At 47.6% G+C, this 18,115-nt stretch overlaps 1 protein-coding gene across 9 annotated transcripts in view; it reads right to left on the reverse strand.

Annotated features, from left to right (window-relative positions):
• The window catches only part of Rph3al (rabphilin 3A like (without C2 domains)), a 141,851-nt gene that overhangs the window by 35,388 nt on the left and 88,348 nt on the right, over window positions 1–18,115 (reverse strand). For 8 of the 9 annotated variants that reach the window (XM_003469544.5, XM_013152187.3, XM_063251076.1 and 5 more), the window contains one exon: window positions 15,723–15,809. The exons of the other annotated variant lie outside the window; for it this stretch is intronic. In XM_003469544.5, coding sequence (XP_003469592.1) covers window positions 15,723–15,809 — 87 coding nt within the window. The remainder of the gene's footprint in view (window positions 1–15,722; window positions 15,810–18,115) is intronic. 9 annotated transcript variants of the gene reach the window in all.

The raw sequence follows: 18,115 nt of genomic DNA on the forward strand, positions 1-18,115 counted from the left end.
CCACACCCAGCCCCCATGGGACAGGCTTTGTTCCTTCAGTTTTTCTGAGTAAGGATACAAAGCAGATCATAGGACTCTTGGTCACATTTTTAACCACAGAATCAGCACAAGGATAAGACTGGCATCATCTGTTCTTGCAAAGAGCCTGGGATGTATCTCCACTTCCCCGTGGAACCTGGGGGATGGCTGTGATAAAGTGAGCATCGAGAGACCCATCCGTACTAAAAACACTGTTCAAAGGTATAGCTCAGTTGCCCAACAAAGGAATTAAAATAAAAAGCTCCAGAAGGGGGACTTGTGCTAACAGGATATCTATCCACAGTGGTCAATAAAACACAGAATGCAGTCCAAATGACTAACAGAAGCAGCACTGCAAAATATAAAAATATGAAACAATTATGTTTAAAAAGCAGATATAAACAATTCGGTTAACTATAATAATTTGATCCCAAATTTCAGATTGTAGGGCTGGGAGATACAGCTCAGTAGCACAGCATCTGCTTGGCAAGCACAGGTCCTGAGTTTTGATTCCTGGTACCAAGAAATAAATAAAATTTCAGATTGTCTCAATGAAATCCAAGAAAGGGCTAGAAAAAAGGCAAGAGGTTGTTCATTCTTCATGATGAGAGGGAACTAATGGAATTTTTTTCTGTTATAATGTGATCAGACATGTATTGCTTTGAATATTCAAAAATTATCTATATCTGTCTATGTAAGATAATTAGCAGAATTCAAACTAAGAAAAAGGTTTGTCAGTCTGAAACACTTAATTTTCTGACAGTTTGCTTTCTTTCTTTCCTCTCTTCCTCCCCATATTCCTTGCATTTTGCTTTAAATTTTTATTGTTGTTTTTCTTTTTCTTTTGGTAGGAAGGAGGTTGAGGGAGTTACGGATACTCACTTATTGAAATAGTATTTATTAAGCATCTCTAATGTGTTCAGACTGAGCTAGGAAAGCAAAAATCAAACGTTCTTGTAGACACAAGGCCTGTGGTCTGAGTCCATGAAGGGCCACTGTCCTTTGGTACCTGGGAGCCTGTGCTGCCCAGGCCAGGGGTAGCTGAGCTGAGGAACACTGCTCCTCCCCAGGGAGCCTCTGGGCCAGGGGCAAAGCTGTCAGCGGCTTCCTCTGGCTGGCCTCCCAGCCCAGCCAAGGTCTGTTCACATCCAACCTCATTTGCTAACTCCTAACTGAGGTGTTAACTAAAGGCTGAGACCACTTCCAGGAGTATTAGCATATTTGCATTTTAAAGATAACACTTCTGTTCCTTTTCTTTTCTTCTGGTCAGTGCTGGGAATCAACTCAGGGCCTCTGGTGAGTCACACTAGAACCCTACCATTGTGCTGCACCCCTAGCCCTAAGATGAATCCCATGGGTGTGTGTGTGTGTGTAGCTGGTGAGGGAAGGGAACGCCCCCACCAATCCCTCTGCCCACCTCTACCCTGGGCATAAATCCATCCAGCCAAAAAGCCACTTGCCTCCAGGGGTTATGCTGGTGGGTGGTAACTCCCCTCAGACCTAGACCTCACCAGGAGGCAGCTGGAAATCCTGCCTGGGTGCCAGCTGCCCTTTCTTCCAGGTCCCCAAGGGCAGGCAAGTTCCAGCTTAGCCCTTTGGAGTCCTGGTTTCCCCAGGGCTTGAGTCCGTTTCCTTTTCATTTCAAGTGGGTTTGTGAGCAACCAGGTCAGCCTGGGAGGCGGGCAATCGCCAGCCAGTACAGCAGAAAGGAGAAACTGCAGTGAGAAAAAAATATTCTGAGTCTGCTATCTGTTTTCTTGACAGATAATTTAAACACCTTGGCTGGATCATTTCAGAACCAGAGGAAACGCTTTGGCTCCCATTAACCCCTGGCGAGGGCCTTGCGTTGCACGGTTACCACAATTACGGGCGAGGCACGTTTGTCAGTGTCACAGGAAGATGACAACTACTTACTGCTTGCTCTGGATGGCAGGGAGAGCGTGGCTTGCTGACCCCTCCATGTTGCTCACCCTCGGGGGTCTGTGCCCCATGGGTGTCCCCTCGCCCTAGTTATCTGGGATGTGGGAACCTTTATCTTCTCTCTGCTCTCTGGTCCTGAATGCTGTTTCCTCCTCCCTGTGTTCTGCATGATTTTGAAGTCCAGCAACCCCGTTCTCACCTACCATTCTCAATTACTTGTGGGGTCAACGTTTTGCACAGCTTCTCCTTAGCCTTAACTCGCAGCATGAAATCCTTTTGAGTCCCGGTATTTACCTCCCTTCCCTGTTCCCTCACAGGTCTGAGAGAAACCTGTGCTCCTGGGAAAGCCAGCCTCTGTCCCCAGAAGCGCACTGCCCATAGGAAATGAACAGGGGCTGAAGTAGCAAATTGGATGGGCCAATCATCCCCAGCCAGGTCTTTTCAGAGGAGATTCATGATTTTGATTCAATTCCCAGAGCAACAAATCTGCCTCTGTTTTAACACAGTCTCAGAATTATGTTCCAAAGCCAAAATGAAACCATGCCTGGGCCGAGCTCTCGGGCGGGTGCACAGGGGTCTTTCTTCAATCTGGGGACACATTTCTCAATCATGCACATGACCACTGCTCCATTTCGCACGGGTCTCGTTCCCCCCGGGGAAAATCTGTAATTCTGAGATTCCACGGCCTTCTCTGACTTCCACATTCATCATTCCTTCATTCTGTTTAGCTATTTTTTGATTTCCTTCCCTTGTGTTCTAGGGAATCTTACAAGTTTTCCTTTGTCTCACTGGACTCAAGATTATGATTTTGTCTGATTTGACTGATCTCCTGTTGTCTTTTGGATGTGTGCCTGTGAAATGTAGCACACATATGAAAGTGTATTTCATACGTAGCACATTTCAAAGAATCACATTCTAACAAACAAACTCTTGTAAACTTGTCAATTAACCAAGAAGCTCCCCCAAGTCAGAGGTAACCAGTACCTGGAATTTTGGGTTACACAAAGTCTTGCTTTCTTTCCAACTTAAAAACTGCCCTGGGGTGAATTTCTAGGTTAAATAGATTTTAAAGTCACTGTGTATTCTTTGGTGATTTGCTTTTTTATTTTCTCACAGTGCTGGGAATTGAATGAAGGACCTCATAAATGCTAGGTGAGCTGCTCATTGGTTTTTGGTTTTAGGGGACAAGGTTTCACTCTTCAGCCCAGACTGGCCCCAAACTTACGGTGCCTTGCAGGAGCACAGGACTGTACTACCACACCCAGCATTCACTATATATTTGATCCAGCCTTTGGTGAGTTACGCTGTACTTCTCTATTCACTGCTATATATCACCTCATAGCCAAAATGTATCCATTCATTCTACCCTGAAAGGATATTTGCATTATTTGCAGACTTTTGCTGTTACAATAAATGGTACGAATTCTTGGCATATTTCCTGGGGAGCATGTATGCTCCACTGTCACACACAGGAGACAATGCTTAAAAGGAGCTCCTGGGGTGCCATGGGAACCAGGGAGATGTATCAGTCATGAAGATTGCTATAGAAGAGCCTTTCTGATTTCCTCTGCATATGAGGAGTACTGGGAATTGGCCCATGACCAGGACACTAATTTCAAGTCAATGCAGCATTAGGAGTGGCCAGCAAAGTTGAAGAGTCTCAGGTCCTGAGACCCAAAGGTAAGTCAGAGATGCAAATAGTTACATAAGGGTCTAGGGCAGGCTGGCATTAGTTGTGGGTGTGTTAGCCTGGTCTGCAGTGTCACAACTTGCAAGGCTGGGGCAAGGAGAAGAGAGGGAGGGGCCTGGGGGCCCACAGAGTTGGGAATCACCGAGGAAAGATAAGCCTGATGGGCCAGCTGTTTCTCTGTCCTGTTCTCCACCCTGGAGGAGGAGACCTGGGGCTTGTTGCTGAAGGCAGGCAGTGGTTACTGGCTCAATGGAAATCAGGAAGAGGAAGCTGGTCTAGTGGCAAGATCCTGCCAGACAGTCCAGTTTCCCATCGCAGCTCTGCAGATCCTGGTAGTGCTATCCTGAAACTGTCACTTAAGCTCCCAGAGTTCCCATTTAGCTAAAAAGTAGGGACTCTAATATCCATCTCCCTGAGCCTCCTGCCCAGCCTGCAGGGGGATCTCAATAAAGGCCAGTTCTTCCTGCTTCTGTTCTTCATCTGAAGAATTTTCTGGCAGCTCAGTGAGTGTGCATATTGAATTACTGCTTTAGGAGAGGGATGGGTGTATTGTTCCAGAGCTGGACACCATCTAGGAGCTTAATAAATACTTCCTGAAGAATGGAACCACCCTCAATTCCCCAGTCTCCATCTGTGAGACAGCTGCCTGAGGGGAGGGGCACCACTGTGCCAGCCAATGTCGCTTGGCGCCTGAGAAACAGGAATATCGGCTCAAAATTTTATTCTAATTAGTGCAAGAAAAAGACCAAACTCAGATGCTTTCTCCTTGGAGTTTCACCTGCCTCCTGGGACCAACAGCAAGGGAGGAACAGGGTAGTTTGCTGTGATGGGATGATGTCCCATCAGCTGACCCACAGCAAGAGGCCTTGAACCTTGTCATGGTCAAGGTTGGTTCCATAGACTACAGGGACCCCAGAGCCACCAATGTATAAGCACAGCTGGTGCAGGTGAGTACTGTGACCGGGGTGACAGAGACAACTCCTAGGGGCTGTAGGACAAAGTATTTCATAGAGAACACAGCAACGCCAAAGAGCCTTCTGGTCTACCAGAAGTGCTTATCTCAGGGGCCCCAAGGGCTGAGCACCAGAAGGCAGGGAGCCTGTGCTCTCTATGGATTCACTGGGCACTGGACCGAACCGGTTTTGGGGACTGCCCTTGGCTCCTGCACGACATCTGCAAAAGTCTTTGCTGAAACTAAGTCTTCTCAAAGTGGCCCACCCTGGCCAGCTTTTACTGTGGTAAAATGTAGGGAATGTAAAATTTACCATTCTAACCATTTTTAGATGTACAGTTCAGTGACATTAAGTGCATTAAAACTGTTTTGGAACCATCACCCACCACTGATCCACTGAACCTTTTCCATCTTCCCAGACTGAAACTCTACCGTTAAACACAAACGCCCCTCTGCCTTGGAGATCACCGCTCCACCTTCTGTCCCGAGAATGCGGACTACCCTAGGCGCCTCATCTAAGCAGAATCATACAGCATTTGTCCTTTTCTGACTGGCATATTTCACTCAGCATAATGGCCCTAAGGTTCATCCATGTGTCAGAATTTCATTTCTTTCTGAGGCCAAATAATAAGAATAATACTCTGCACATAACACATTTTGTTTACCCACACATCTGATGATAGATGCTTGGCAGCTTCCATGTTTTGGCTATTGTGAACAGTGCTGCTAGGATCATGGGTGTATAAATATCTGTTGGAGCCTCTGATTCTGCGGTTTGCACACCCAGAGGCAGAAACACTGGAAAATAGGTTGTTTTTTTGTTTTTTTTTTAAGCAACCATCACACTTCCGTCCACAGTGGCTGTGCACAGAGTTCCAGTTTCTCCACATCTTCAATACTTAGCTCACTCTTTTTCTGCCTCTCTCCTTTTCTCTCTTCTTCTCCTTAATAACAGCCATCCCAACAGGTGTGATGTGGTGGCCACTCTCCCTGAGCACTGCAACCTCCTTCCTGCTCTGCCTGACACTCCTGACCCCTCTCTGTTCTACATCTTCGTTTCCACATTCGAAACCCAAAGATTGCACTCTTTGTTTATTGCTTAGTTTGCTCCTGTTTCATTGTCTGATTCCTACTCTCAGCCCCGCTCCCTGTTAGAACCCAGGCTCCTGGACAGGAATATTAGCTTGTTTTGTCAAGGCCTAAAACAGTGCTTGGCACATAGTAAATGTGCAATAAATATTAGATAAACGAATAAAAAGAAAGTAAGAGTTGTTGGAAAGAGTTTTGGAAGAAGATACATCTGGCTTTCTTTCTGGTGCTGGGGACTGAACCCAGGGCCTTGCACACGCTAGACAATGCTGTACTACTGAGCCCCACCCCAGGCTACCTGGTGTCTCTTGGCAAGTAATCTCCAGTTCTGAAGCCTTGGTTTCTCCATCTGTCACAAGAGATGGAGACTGATTATTTATGTACCCCACTGGGCTCCTGTGAAGATGAGAAATATTCACTGCCTGGGCCTAGCAGATGCCCAGCTAGTATCTTTTGTTAATTACTGGACTGCTTTAGTGCACAAGGTACACACAACTAGGTCCCGGCACAGCAGCAGCATGGTGATGAAGTCCCTTGGTTCTGCTAGCATCTCCCAGCACAGGTTCTGCAGTACAGAGTCAGGCAGGCACCCTTAACAAGGCTGGGGACAGAGGCAGGAGTGGTTCGGCCCAACTGAGGGGTGGCCCACGCCAGGCAGACTTTGCTGGAGCCCTGTGGGTGCCAAGAGCCTCCTCCTCCTCCTGCTGCCACTTGTACATGCGTGGGAGGCTAAGAGACAGAACTGACAGTGGGCCTGCTTGGCAAAGAAGCAGAGGTGTGGGAGGCGACAAACACAGAGGAAGTGTGACCATCCGGGTCCCCCAGGGATGCCCCAACAGCAGCCCAAAGCGAGCCAGGCACAGATGGCAGGGCGCTCAGGCAGCCGCCCGCCCTGGTACTGGCCACCCACTCTTGAGCGTGCTCAAGGGCCTGCAGAGGGAGGGCTCTGGTAAAGCTGTTTGCAGTAAAACCCAAGCTGCAAGGAATGGCAGGACCAGGAGAGAATCAGTGCAGAGAGGCAGATGGCAGCTTGCGCTAAGCACAGGCTATAGCCCCGGGTGGCAGGTGCCAAGGAGGCTGGGTTGGGCTGGCTGGGGAGAGCTCCTAAATCCCCAGACCTTCTGCAGGCCTGTGAGCTGAAAGAGTCTCCCAGGAGAAGGCTCAACTGGTCACTTTCAGGCTGGGTGGGTTGAAGGTGATTTTGAGATCATCCATAGCATGCACCTGTAATCCCAGCTACTCAGAAGGCCGAGTCAGAAGAATGGCAAGTTTGAGGCTCGCCTAGGGTACTCATCAAGACTCTGTCTCAGAAGAAATTAAAAGGGCTGGGGATGTAGCTCGGCAGTAGAGCATACATCTACAATGGCAATCCCGGTACTACAAGCAAAAAAAAAAAAAAAATACCCCAAAACACTTGTACAGCCACTTTTCTATTCCACGAATTCTTTGAGTCAATCAAAAAGCAGTAGAGGGTGACTAAAAGAAGGGAATATAGACCCAGCACTGGTGGGCACTGTGGAGCCACATCCAGGGTCATCTTGTGATAAGATACCAGGGAAATCAAAAGCACCTTGCTGGAAAATGGTTCCAAAATGATCAGAGCAGGGACATGTCTTTGGAAATTTCTCTTTCCATCAACAAACAGCGCTTGAGCACCTTTATATGCAAATCACTGCAGGAGATACAGTAAGTGTTGGCTGTTGCTGGGCCTCCGCTGAGTTAGAATCAGGATGCCTGTGAAATCAGGAATGCAAAGCCAGTGCTGAGCAGAGAAGAATGCCCTAATTGTATTAATCAGTTTTCAATTACTTACAAATCGGTCTTCACCCCATGCTAGCTCATCCCCCTCAGATAGCAACGCCCAGGTTCTCAGAAGCCTTCTTAGAGGCAGAAGGAACGTTTTCTAGAATCCTGGGGAATCTGGATTCCAATTAACGTTTCCACTGATTACAGAACAACCTTAAGTGAGTCATTTGGTTTTTTTTCAATAGATAGGAAAGAAAGGCCAAAGAATACATGAAGTGAATTTCCAGTTTAGAGTGTTTAAAGTCCCTCAGTGCAGTCCCTCCCAAACCTAAGTGACACATCCAAGGAAGGAGGGGAGGGGAGTGACTAGTAATACGCCCGTAGCCAGGCTCCCCTCTGCCGGAGGTCACCCTCCCAGGCCGTGGTGCAGGGGACAGGGTGTAAGCCACCCAGGGAACCTTCCTGGCTCGGCAGAGCGGCAGGCTTCTGGTGTCCTTCCTCTTCCAGCTCTGCCCTAACCCCCAGGTGTAGCCAGGCTGGCGATGTGAACTGCATCCGGGAAGCTACACTTCCTTGCCTCAGGCTCTGAAGGGGAAAGGACGAAGGAAGAGTGGCGCCTATCAGGGACTGCAGTCCTTTATGTCCAGCCCAGCTCCAGTTTCGTAGGAGTCAAAGGTGTCCCCGCTGTGCAGCAGAGTACCATAGGTAAAATCCCAAAGGGAAAGGTTAGGAGAGATTTGCCTGTGACCTCCAGATCAATCCTGGTCTGCTGAGCTCAGCGCAGCTAAAGATGGATGAATGGGGACATTTGGGGCCTGGGAAAACTGTCATAGAAGTCGGGAGGGCATGGACCATTCAGAAGACTCAGATAAAAGGAGGAGGCTGAAAATGTTTCATACGGGTGAACCACATGCCAGGCTTCAGGGAAAATGACACTGCTCTTCAGGGTGGAGGAAAGATAAAGACTGGCCTTGTGTGAAATCCAAAGGAAGAAACAGGCAAAATTAGGGAAATAATGGAGGCTCACAGAGAAACCAGAGTGGACAGAGCAGAAGCCAGACCTGCACTGGGGGAAGGAGTGGGAGAAGTGATGACCAAGAAGTCAGCAGAGGCTGGGAAGGGTCAGGAGAATACTAACACAGCTAAACAGGAGCACATGAGAGAGCGTCTCCTGCATGAATCCTGGAGAAATTCCTGTATGTATGTTCTCAGAGACATGAGGGGTTGGAGGCGAGTTACTGCTCACCAGAAAGGACGACCAGTGGCAGAACGGCCAAGCAAGGGGTCACCGATAGCAGCGACAGCAATGAATACATGGCTGAGTGCGTCAACACAGCAAATCTCAAAATCACAGCGCTGAATAAAGATGCAGTGCGCACACAGACGCCGCACAAGGTTCTGTCTCGTTTGTGTCACATTCAAACCCGGCCGTGATGACCCACTTCTCGGCTTGGATGGCAGCAGCTGGTGGGTCTTTGTTTTATCACAATGCTTTTTTTTAAAGGTTCATTTTTTTTTTCCTTCATATTTTTGGCAGTCCTAGGGCTTCGACCCAGGGCTCCGTGCATGTGAAGGAGTTAGAGGGAGTTAAAAAAAAACAAAAACAAAGACAAAAACATACGTTTAAAGAAGAAGATGACTGCAGGAGACACAGAATGGAAGCACAACTTTCAAAGTTGTAAGAAACCAGAAAGCTGGGAACAAAGCAAAAAATAATTGAAAAGCTTTGCTGGGCCAAACATCCAAATACTATATTACTTACTGTTCTAGACAAAAGCCAGTGAAAATGTCATAAGCATAGCAGGGCAAGATTTTTAATTTCCAAATATAAAAAACTCCAACAGGTTATTTATGGGGGAATGAAAACTTAAGGCTGACTCAGGCTTCTCTGCTGTCATCTTTAGAATCACACAGTGTTAAGCATCAGGCCCATCCTGTCTTCTCCTCCGCTCCGTGGCTGCATGGCTCCCTCCCTCACCCTTCTGCGCTATACCCTTCGCAGGGAGCCTGATCTAACCAGCCCACTGAGGCCCACTTCTTTGTCTTTCTTTTATCTTTCAATCTTGAACACATGTCAAGGTTTATTAATTTGTGGGTACGAAAACCAAGCAAGTGGCTAGAGAGTGTCCCAGCCCACTGAGGGAAGGGAAACCTCTGGAGGTGGGAGGTGTAGACATAGGAGATGGAATGCTGGCATAAACAACTAGTTAAAAAAAAAGCAAGCAGCTAATTAGGTGTAATGGTTGATACATTGTGTCAATTTGAGAAGTTTAAAAGTTTAAGTGACTCACCAGGGAGCCAAGGTCCTTACTTTATAAATATCCGGAGTCTGTGCAAGAAGAGGGCATTGTCTAGATGGTGTCAGTGCTACACTGGAGGGTGGTAGCCTGTTTACAATATAAGGAAGAGGCTTGTTCTTCCTCTTATGCTCTTGCTGCTTTTGCTGTCCTCTGCCACCTTGAAGTGTTGCCCCGTCAACTGCTTTGGAGTCAACTGATTATGACTGAAACCTCCACAAACTGTGAGCTAAATAAACCTTTCCTTCCTTAATTTGGGTGCTAAGTATTTTGTCTCAGCAATGAGAGAAAAGTAACCAACACGGAATTTGGTATCAGAAAAGGGGGTCATTGCTGTGGCTGTACTTGATCATGCGATTCAACAACCTTTGGGAATGGCTTATAGGAAGAGTTTGGAAAGATTCGAAGACGTTGCTTGAAGGAGCAAAACTGGAACGCCTTAGGCTGTTCTGTATGGGAGACTCTGGTCAGAGCGCAGCAGACCAGAAGACTGATCAAAATCCTGCTGGTAAAGACCCGATCTGGGAGGTTTATACTGAGAAGAAGGACTGCATTGGCTGTTGGAGTCCAGATGATGTGTGTTATGGCTTATCAGAAAAGTTTGTCTGTATTTTTCTTGTGTCCAGAGACTTTGCCTGAGATAAGATTAAGGGCAGTGGACTAATTAATCTGCCATGTGGCTCTGGTTGTAGGTATAAGCAGAATGCAAGAGTTAGGGGTTAAGGGAGCTTCTACCCTGATGTGAGAAGGCCTGGGAGGCCAGGCAGTGTGTGAAGCTGTGAGGGAGAAGTGACGACCCCAGAAATCTGGAAAAGCCAGGGAGGAAACCTACAAAGAAGGGAGAAAACCAGGGAGCTATAACCACCAGAAGTGTCCTGGGGCAGAGTCACCCAAGCTCTTTGGAGCCTATAATTTGCCACAGTTTGTGTCAGATGTTGCACATGGGACTTTAGGGTTTATTGCCTGCCCTACTGGATTTTGGACTTGCTTTGGTCCTGATCCTTTGTATCTGCATTTGCAACTTTTGGAATGAAAATGTTTATCTTGTGCCACTGAATGTTGGAAGTATTTAGCTTTTCATTTGTATAGGGACTTTCAGCTAAGAGTTTGCCTTATATCTTGGAGACTTGGGACTTGGACTTTTCAGCAATGCTAAAACTGTTAGAACTTTGGCAACTCTGAGATGGGCTAAATGCCTTTTGCATAAAGGGATGTGCATGAGTTTTGGGGGGAACAAGGGAAGAATGCTATGGTTCTAATGTAATATAATACAAGTTGTGAAATGTTAAGAACAAGCATGTGTTAGGACCTGGAAATCAGTTTAAAGAAATGTGTCTGGCTGCCAAGTAGGGGATTGTAATGGTTGATACACTGTGTCAACTTAAGAAGTTTAAAAGTTTAACTAAGAGACTCAGAAGGGAGCCAGGATCCTTACTTTATAAATATCCTGAGTCTGTGCAAGAAGATAGTCTAGATGGTATGAGTGCTACACTCGCCCTAGCGGGTGGTAGCCTGTTTACAATGCAAGGGAAAAAGAGGCTTGCTCTTGGTCTTTTGCTCTTGCTGCTTTTGCTGTCTTCTGCCACCTTGAAGTGTTGCCCCTGTACTGACGCCTGCTTTGGAGTCTGCTGATTATAGATTGAACCTCCACAAACTGTGGGCTAAACAAATCTTTCCTTCCTTGATTTGGGGTTCTGGGTGTTCTGTCTGAGCAACAAGAGAAAACTAACCAACATAGTAGATAAATGCTGTAGTTTGATATGATCACAAAAGTAGACATTTTCATGATAGCTGGGATACAGCAAATCAGAGGCCAGGTACTTAGAAGCACCAACAAGGATGCAGCTCAGTGGTACAGAGCTTGCCTAGCATGCACGAGGCCCTGGGTTCCATCCTCAGCACCAAAGGACAAAACAACAACAACAAAAATTCACACAAAAACCTAAACATAGTTGATAAAGAAACATCTCTGGCCACAAACAGGAATGATAAGGCATATTGCTCTAAGCAATGGCTGAAGTACAATTCAATGGAGTTTTACAATCCATTAATAATATTCCTCATTTTTCAGAAAGGAAAATGATTCCTTTTGTTCTTTTTCAAAGCTGCCTGCTGTTTTTTCCAAAGGCCCTATTTGTTCAGTTTGGTTTCTATTCCTTCTCTTATACTTTTATTAATCAATGAAAAGTTCCTTATCTAAAATCTCTTTCACAATTTTGCCATTATCCCCTATTCCCTGGGCACCAGTTCTTTTAACTGTTTCATATGCCAACTCTCTCTATGGTGATGATTTTTTCATGTGATTGGCAGGTATAGGGGGAAAAGCCACGGAATTTGGAATGGGAAAGATTATGACCAATTGTATTATCAGTCAAGTTTTTTTTTTTTTGTATAGAGATAACAACTATCAGATAGCAAAGAACTCAGAAAACTTCTGATGTGTACTTATTCTTAAAAACTGCATTGAATCATACACCAGTCAATTATGATATAAGCAAAAATAATACTTTAAGATGTATGAGAGGGGGCCAAGGATTTAGCTCAGCGGCATAAGCCCCCTGCCTGGCAAGTGCGAGGTCGTGAGTTCAATCCCCGGTACCAAAAAAGAAAAAAAATATATATATAGTCCAGTGTGGTAGTCCTATAATCTCAGCACTTGGGAGCTGAGGCAGGAGGACTGCCGTGAGTTCAAGACCAGCCTGGGTTACACAGTGAGCCCTATGAGCTGACAGCCATCACGGTCTATGATTTGTGCTCAACATAGAAGTTTCCTTTAAAAGGAAAGAGGTAGATTAACCACTCCTCCCCGAGAACCCTCCAAAGGCTCCTTACTGCACTGGGTGGAAAAGCTGAATCACTCACAATGGTCTGCAGCATGACCACAACCTGATCTCCCCCGCATCTCTGACTTCTCCCCTCTCCCTTGATGCTGCTTGAGTCCTGTTGGTCTTCTTCCGTTCCTCAAATCCACCAAACACACAACTGCCCAAGGCCTTTGCGTTTGCTACGCACCCTGCTTGGAATGCTTCCCCTCCACACAGCTGCACAGAGCGCTTCAGGTCTCTGTTCCCATCATGTTACCGGTGAGCCCCTACTACACCGATCCCACACTCCATCTGCCCTTGGTCCTGGGCACTTTATTATCATCTGCGAGGCTACAGAACTTCTCTTCCTGTCTTTGTGATCTCTCTCCCATCAGAAGAGCTATTTTGCCTGGCATGTAGAAGATGTCTAATAAATATGTGTGGAACATCCGAATGAATAAATGCATTAGATTGTAAATTCTTTAAGAGCTGGGGACTGAGCTCATGATGCCACAACATCGGAGTGCATAAAGCAAGCACCAGTGCCATCCTGACAGCCCGGGAACATTTTCCCCGGCACTCAACTCCCTCCAGAAAGACGACTCCTAATTACAGCCAGAGATGATGGAAGTGAAGCAGTGAAGCTGTGAAAGGAAAGGGGGATAAGAGTGCTTGGGCAGAGTGGAACAAGAGTTTCCAACAGAAAACCCAAGGTCTTCCATTAGGATTCAGCTTTTGCTGCAGGACAGAATTCCACATGCTTATCAGGATCTTTGGTCAGGCTACACGTGATGCTGAAAATTTGACATTTTAAATGCCCTTTCTACTTAGCTATTTCTGGGGTTATGATTAGATATTTTTCTAGGGTGGGAAAAAAAGGCACAGGGAAACCAATCACCCTGTGTCTCCTGTACCCCGCAGGCAGACTGGACACTCCAGCACCTGGATCTGGAAGCACAGACCTCTAACCACGCGTGTGGATGGTTATGGTCCCGTCCACACCTGCTAGACCTCCGTGGTGCGCCTGGGGCTGCAGAGGGGACATTCCTGATCTCAAGTTTCATTAACCTCTAGAAATTCAAGGACAAACTGATAGCATAATGCATAGCTTGATATTCTTTGCCTTAGAAAAGATAAGAAAATTTTTCCTAAGCTATTTTGGACTTTTCTGGGCACCAGAGAACTCTGGCGATTAGGAGGCGGGGGCGGGGGGTGGCCTCCCTGCAGGTGGTAGCTCTGCAGTATTAAAGTGGGCGGCGCGGAGAGAACTCGTGATGAGGCTGGATGGGCCAGCAGCCTCAGCAGCTCTCGCAGGATGATCAAGTTAGTGAAATCTGTCTTTCTTCCATTCGCTTCTTTTCCTTGAGATCTCCTTGGCCTCTGACCTCCTGCAGCTCGTCTGTGAGCATCATTCCATCCTGCTAAGGTGTCTCCCCATGAGATAATGTTTTAAGGTACTGCATTCCATGGGATACCTGCACCTTAAAAACCAACACCAGAAGGACCTCAGCTTCAAAGGAGTCTTCTGCAGGGGTGGGGGAGGGGCACTAATATCTAGTGTGTCAGATATTTTGTACACTTTAATGAGCTCGCTAACTTCTTGTAGCAGCTTTGAAAAGCGGGCATTATCACGGACACTTGGGGATGAGCAATCAGGGACCTCCAGGTAAGTCCAAATGCTAGGTCACCCTTCGAGGCTCTACCTGCTACCTCTTTCTTCCACACACTGGACAGTGACAGATGGAAATAAAAAAAAAGAAAGACAAGAAGTAAACTTATTTGTGTTCAAAATCAAGACATATCTCAGTGGACCTGACACTCAAACTGCTTACTATTTTGAGGGACCAAAGGCTGCTTGCAGAGATCTGGGCCCAGAAGCAGGCAGAGGCAGCTGGGAGATTGATCTTCCAAGGGTACAGGGATTCAAGGCATCCCATAGGAGGCAGGAGACCAGAGTCAAGATGCAAAACGGGGCTGGTAAGGGAGCTTCCCACCTGTGAAAAGAGGCTGGAAACAGCCAGGACCACCGGAGCCGGGAGTGCAGGTGAGAAAGTGGGTGGGCAGCTGCACAGACAGTGGACCTCAGGACTCTGGAATAATCCCATCATCCCTGTGGACACCTGGCTCTGCCCCAGGGGATCCAGGACTCCCCTGGAGGGAGCCATAAGGGAGCAAAATAACACTTAGCAAGGAGAGCAGCTGGGAGCTATACAACATGGATTGAGAAGCTTTAAATGTGTGGATTCTAGAAGAAGAAAGACAGAATGGCAGAAGAATGATATTCGAGGATGTGATAGCAGAAGGTTTTCCAGAACCAAAAATATTTTATGGATCCAGATGAAAAGCACATACCAAGCACCAGGCAAATCAGCGCTGCTCTTCTTGTGCAGCCCCTTCTGTCCCCACCGGCCTCCCTGAAAGCCACAAATCTTTTTTCCTTTTTATCAGTACCGGGGATCGAACTCCTGACTGCCTGCTTTCAAGGCAGGCGCTTATGCCGCTGAGCTAAATTCCCAGCCCCTGAAAGCCACAAATCTTGTCCTCCTGTTCCATTCTGATCTTGGTGCAGTGAGGAAGGCCCTGGCCTTGGGGTAGGGAAAACAGGTCCAGGCTCCCCCCACTTCGTCTGCTACTCCCTAGAGTCCCCATACTGACCCTAACTTCTTCCGGCAGTGGGGTCAGAACTGGAGTTACAGAATCTTGCACCAGGAGTGGGTCTGGGGATGGTGGCATCACGACAGGCCACAGCTGCACCTGGTCTCCAGCCCTACCCCACCAGCTCAGTGTCCCCAGTCACTGAGCCTCCTTGTGTCTCCATTTTCCTGCCAGGAAAAAGTGTATCTACCTATGGGGTTATGACCGGAGGAAAATAATTCATAGATGCAAGGAACAAAGTGCCTAGAGTTCAGTGAACCCTTGACTCAGGCCAAGCTACTGTGGCAGCTCCCACAGATACCACCTGCACATCCAACTCAGTGTTGCCCACCCAAACCACAGGTCTCACGGGCACAGGACCAGGCATGCCACCACCTCTGCATAGTGAAGATAACCAAGCCAGCAGTTGTTCCTCCCTCCCCTTCTCCCTGGGCTCCCCGGGGTGGTTTCTCCTTGACCTCCCAGAGAAGCCCCTACCAAGAACCAAACCCCTCATTTCAACGCTGCCCAGAGGCCGCCCAGCCCACCCTCCCTGCGGCAGGGGCCCCTACCTCTCTTTGCTCACTGCAGATCTTACACAGCCACAGGGGCCTCTTCTGGCCAGGAGAGGCCTCGATCCCACATTTGGTGCAGACTTTCTACAAGAGAGAGGACACGTGCCTGTAAATACTTCCTCCTAGGCCGAGGGGCTGGGAAAACCATAATCAAAGGACAGCTCTGTACCTTCCAAGGAAGGGCTGGGTGGCTTCTGCTACAGGGACAGATCACTCAAAAGGCATAAATCATTCAGCAACCCCTGGTGGGCTTTGGCGCCACAGTGGATGCGCCCCATTCATGGATTTCCATGCCACAGATTCCATCCCAATAATTAAGTTCAGTTAGGATCACATCCAAAAAATAAGCTCACTGACAGTCACAGCTGCGTCATTTTCAGCTGCAAAGAACTGAAAATAACTCAAACACCAATACCCTGGGAAGATTTAGACAAACAGCATGTGATATGGCCTTCATGTGGCGGACTGTGTGGCTACCTAGAAATCGGAGCATGATGTACTGTCCTGCATCTATTTCTACATTAACATGCAAATGACTCACACGTGGGAACTGCAGGTTAGAAGCCGATACAGTGCTAGGAAAACCAGCTTCCCTTAGGGATCCCAGGACCCGAATCCTGTAGCACTGGGCCCATTCCCCAGGTGAAGAATCTGTGGTGTGTAGGAATTTAGGAATTTGAGGATGTTCTCAAGATCATACAGCCAGTAAAGACGGGGTTCGGGATTGGCTTTGGAGCAATTATCTTCTACCTTCTGGATAGGCAGAACCCAGGGTCTCCTGTTTTCCCTCTGCAGAGCTGTTGAAGCAACTAACTTCTATATACATATTTTGCTTCCCCTAAAGGCACAGCAACAAGCCATGACGAGGAAGTACAGGATAAACACTCGGGAGGCAGGGGTGGATTTGTTGGGGCTAAGATTGTTTCGGGCCTGCTGGGGGCCTGCGATTCAGTGATGCATCTCCTCTGAAGAGGGCTCAAATCTTCCAGTCCCCGCAGGGGTGGGGCCCTCTCCAGAGCCCCCACCGAGGGAGGGCTGGATCTGTTGCTTGGCCTTTTGTGCAAGCTGCCAACTGAGCAAGAAGCACACCTCTCCACGGAGAGGAAAATGTCACTAACTTGGCTTCCCAAAGCATGTGTCACCAGCCTGATTGGGTAGTTGAGCCCAGTGCTGCAGGAAGGAGGGAGCCAGAGCTCACAGAAAGGAGGCTGTGACACATTTATAGGGGTACAGACTGGCTGCCACCCAAGGCTCAGGTGTGAGAAATGTCACTTCTCTTTAATTTCTCCAAATAAAATGGACTCTGCCCCAAGCTCTGTTCATCTGCGCTGGCAGGAAAGCCCGTGGGCTGCTCATCAGCTCTCAGGAAGACCCCAGAGTTGGGGTCTTTGGTGGCCCCACTGCTGGGGAGGTCTCTTAGGCACTGCCCATGCTACCCACTGCTATCTGCTTGCCCTCCCAGTTCTCATGGTCCCTCAAAATGGAGGTGGAGAGGGGGGCACCTCTGTGCAAGTCTAAGGTTTGGGATCTCTTGTTTGTTGGAGTTCCGGGTCCAGGATCTTGCATGTTCTAAGAAAGCATTCTACCACTGAGCTACCTTCCAATTCTTTTAAAATTTAATTTTAATTAATTAGTTAATTAGTTTGGTTGGTTGGTGGTTTTGTGAGATGGGGTCTGGTTGTGTATTTCAGGCTGGCTTTGAACCCTCAGTAGTCTTCTTGCCTCGGCTTCATGTTGTGATTACAGGCGTGCACAATCACACTCAGCCCAGCTCTTTTTAAATTACTTTTATTTGACACAGAGTCTCACTAAATTGCCTAGGCAGACCTTCAACTTTTGATCCTCCCTCTGCCTTCCAAATAGCTGGGATTACAAGGCATGAACCACCATACCTGGCTTAAGGGTTTGGGATTTTAGCCAGGCTAGGAGTGAGCCTCTCCAGGGACCAGCAGCCCATTTCCCTGGATCTTAACTCATCATATTTAACGTTGCCCTCAAAGATCCTCCTCCCCATCTCCTCCCTCTTAGAGCAGGATCTCCATCAACCCACAAGAGGAGCTTCAAGAAACATCCCAGGGGCCTCTCTTCCTAGAGTAAAGGGAAGAGGAAGAGGTGCTGACAGGGGCTGACTGTCTTCCTGGCTAGCTGTACTCTCTTCCACACACATTATGAGTGGATAATGTCTCCTCTTCACAGAGGCCAGATTTTCCTGCTGCATTCTTTACACACTTATGGGGGCCACAGCTCGCCCTGAAGCACACAGAACACTCTGCCTCTCCCAACATTGAGGCTGTACTCTTCAAAATCTGGTTGGAATAAAACACCAACCTATCATTTATAAAGTGATTGCATGTACCAGGGACAACACCCTGACCACAGGTATGAAGGAG

Source organism: Cavia porcellus, unplaced genomic scaffold, assembly GCF_034190915.1.
Source record: "Cavia porcellus strain 051 isolate PalLab524CR breed Dunkin Hartley unplaced genomic scaffold, mCavPor4.1 scaffold_6, whole genome shotgun sequence".
Lineage (NCBI taxonomy): Eukaryota > Metazoa > Chordata > Mammalia > Rodentia > Caviidae > Cavia > Cavia porcellus.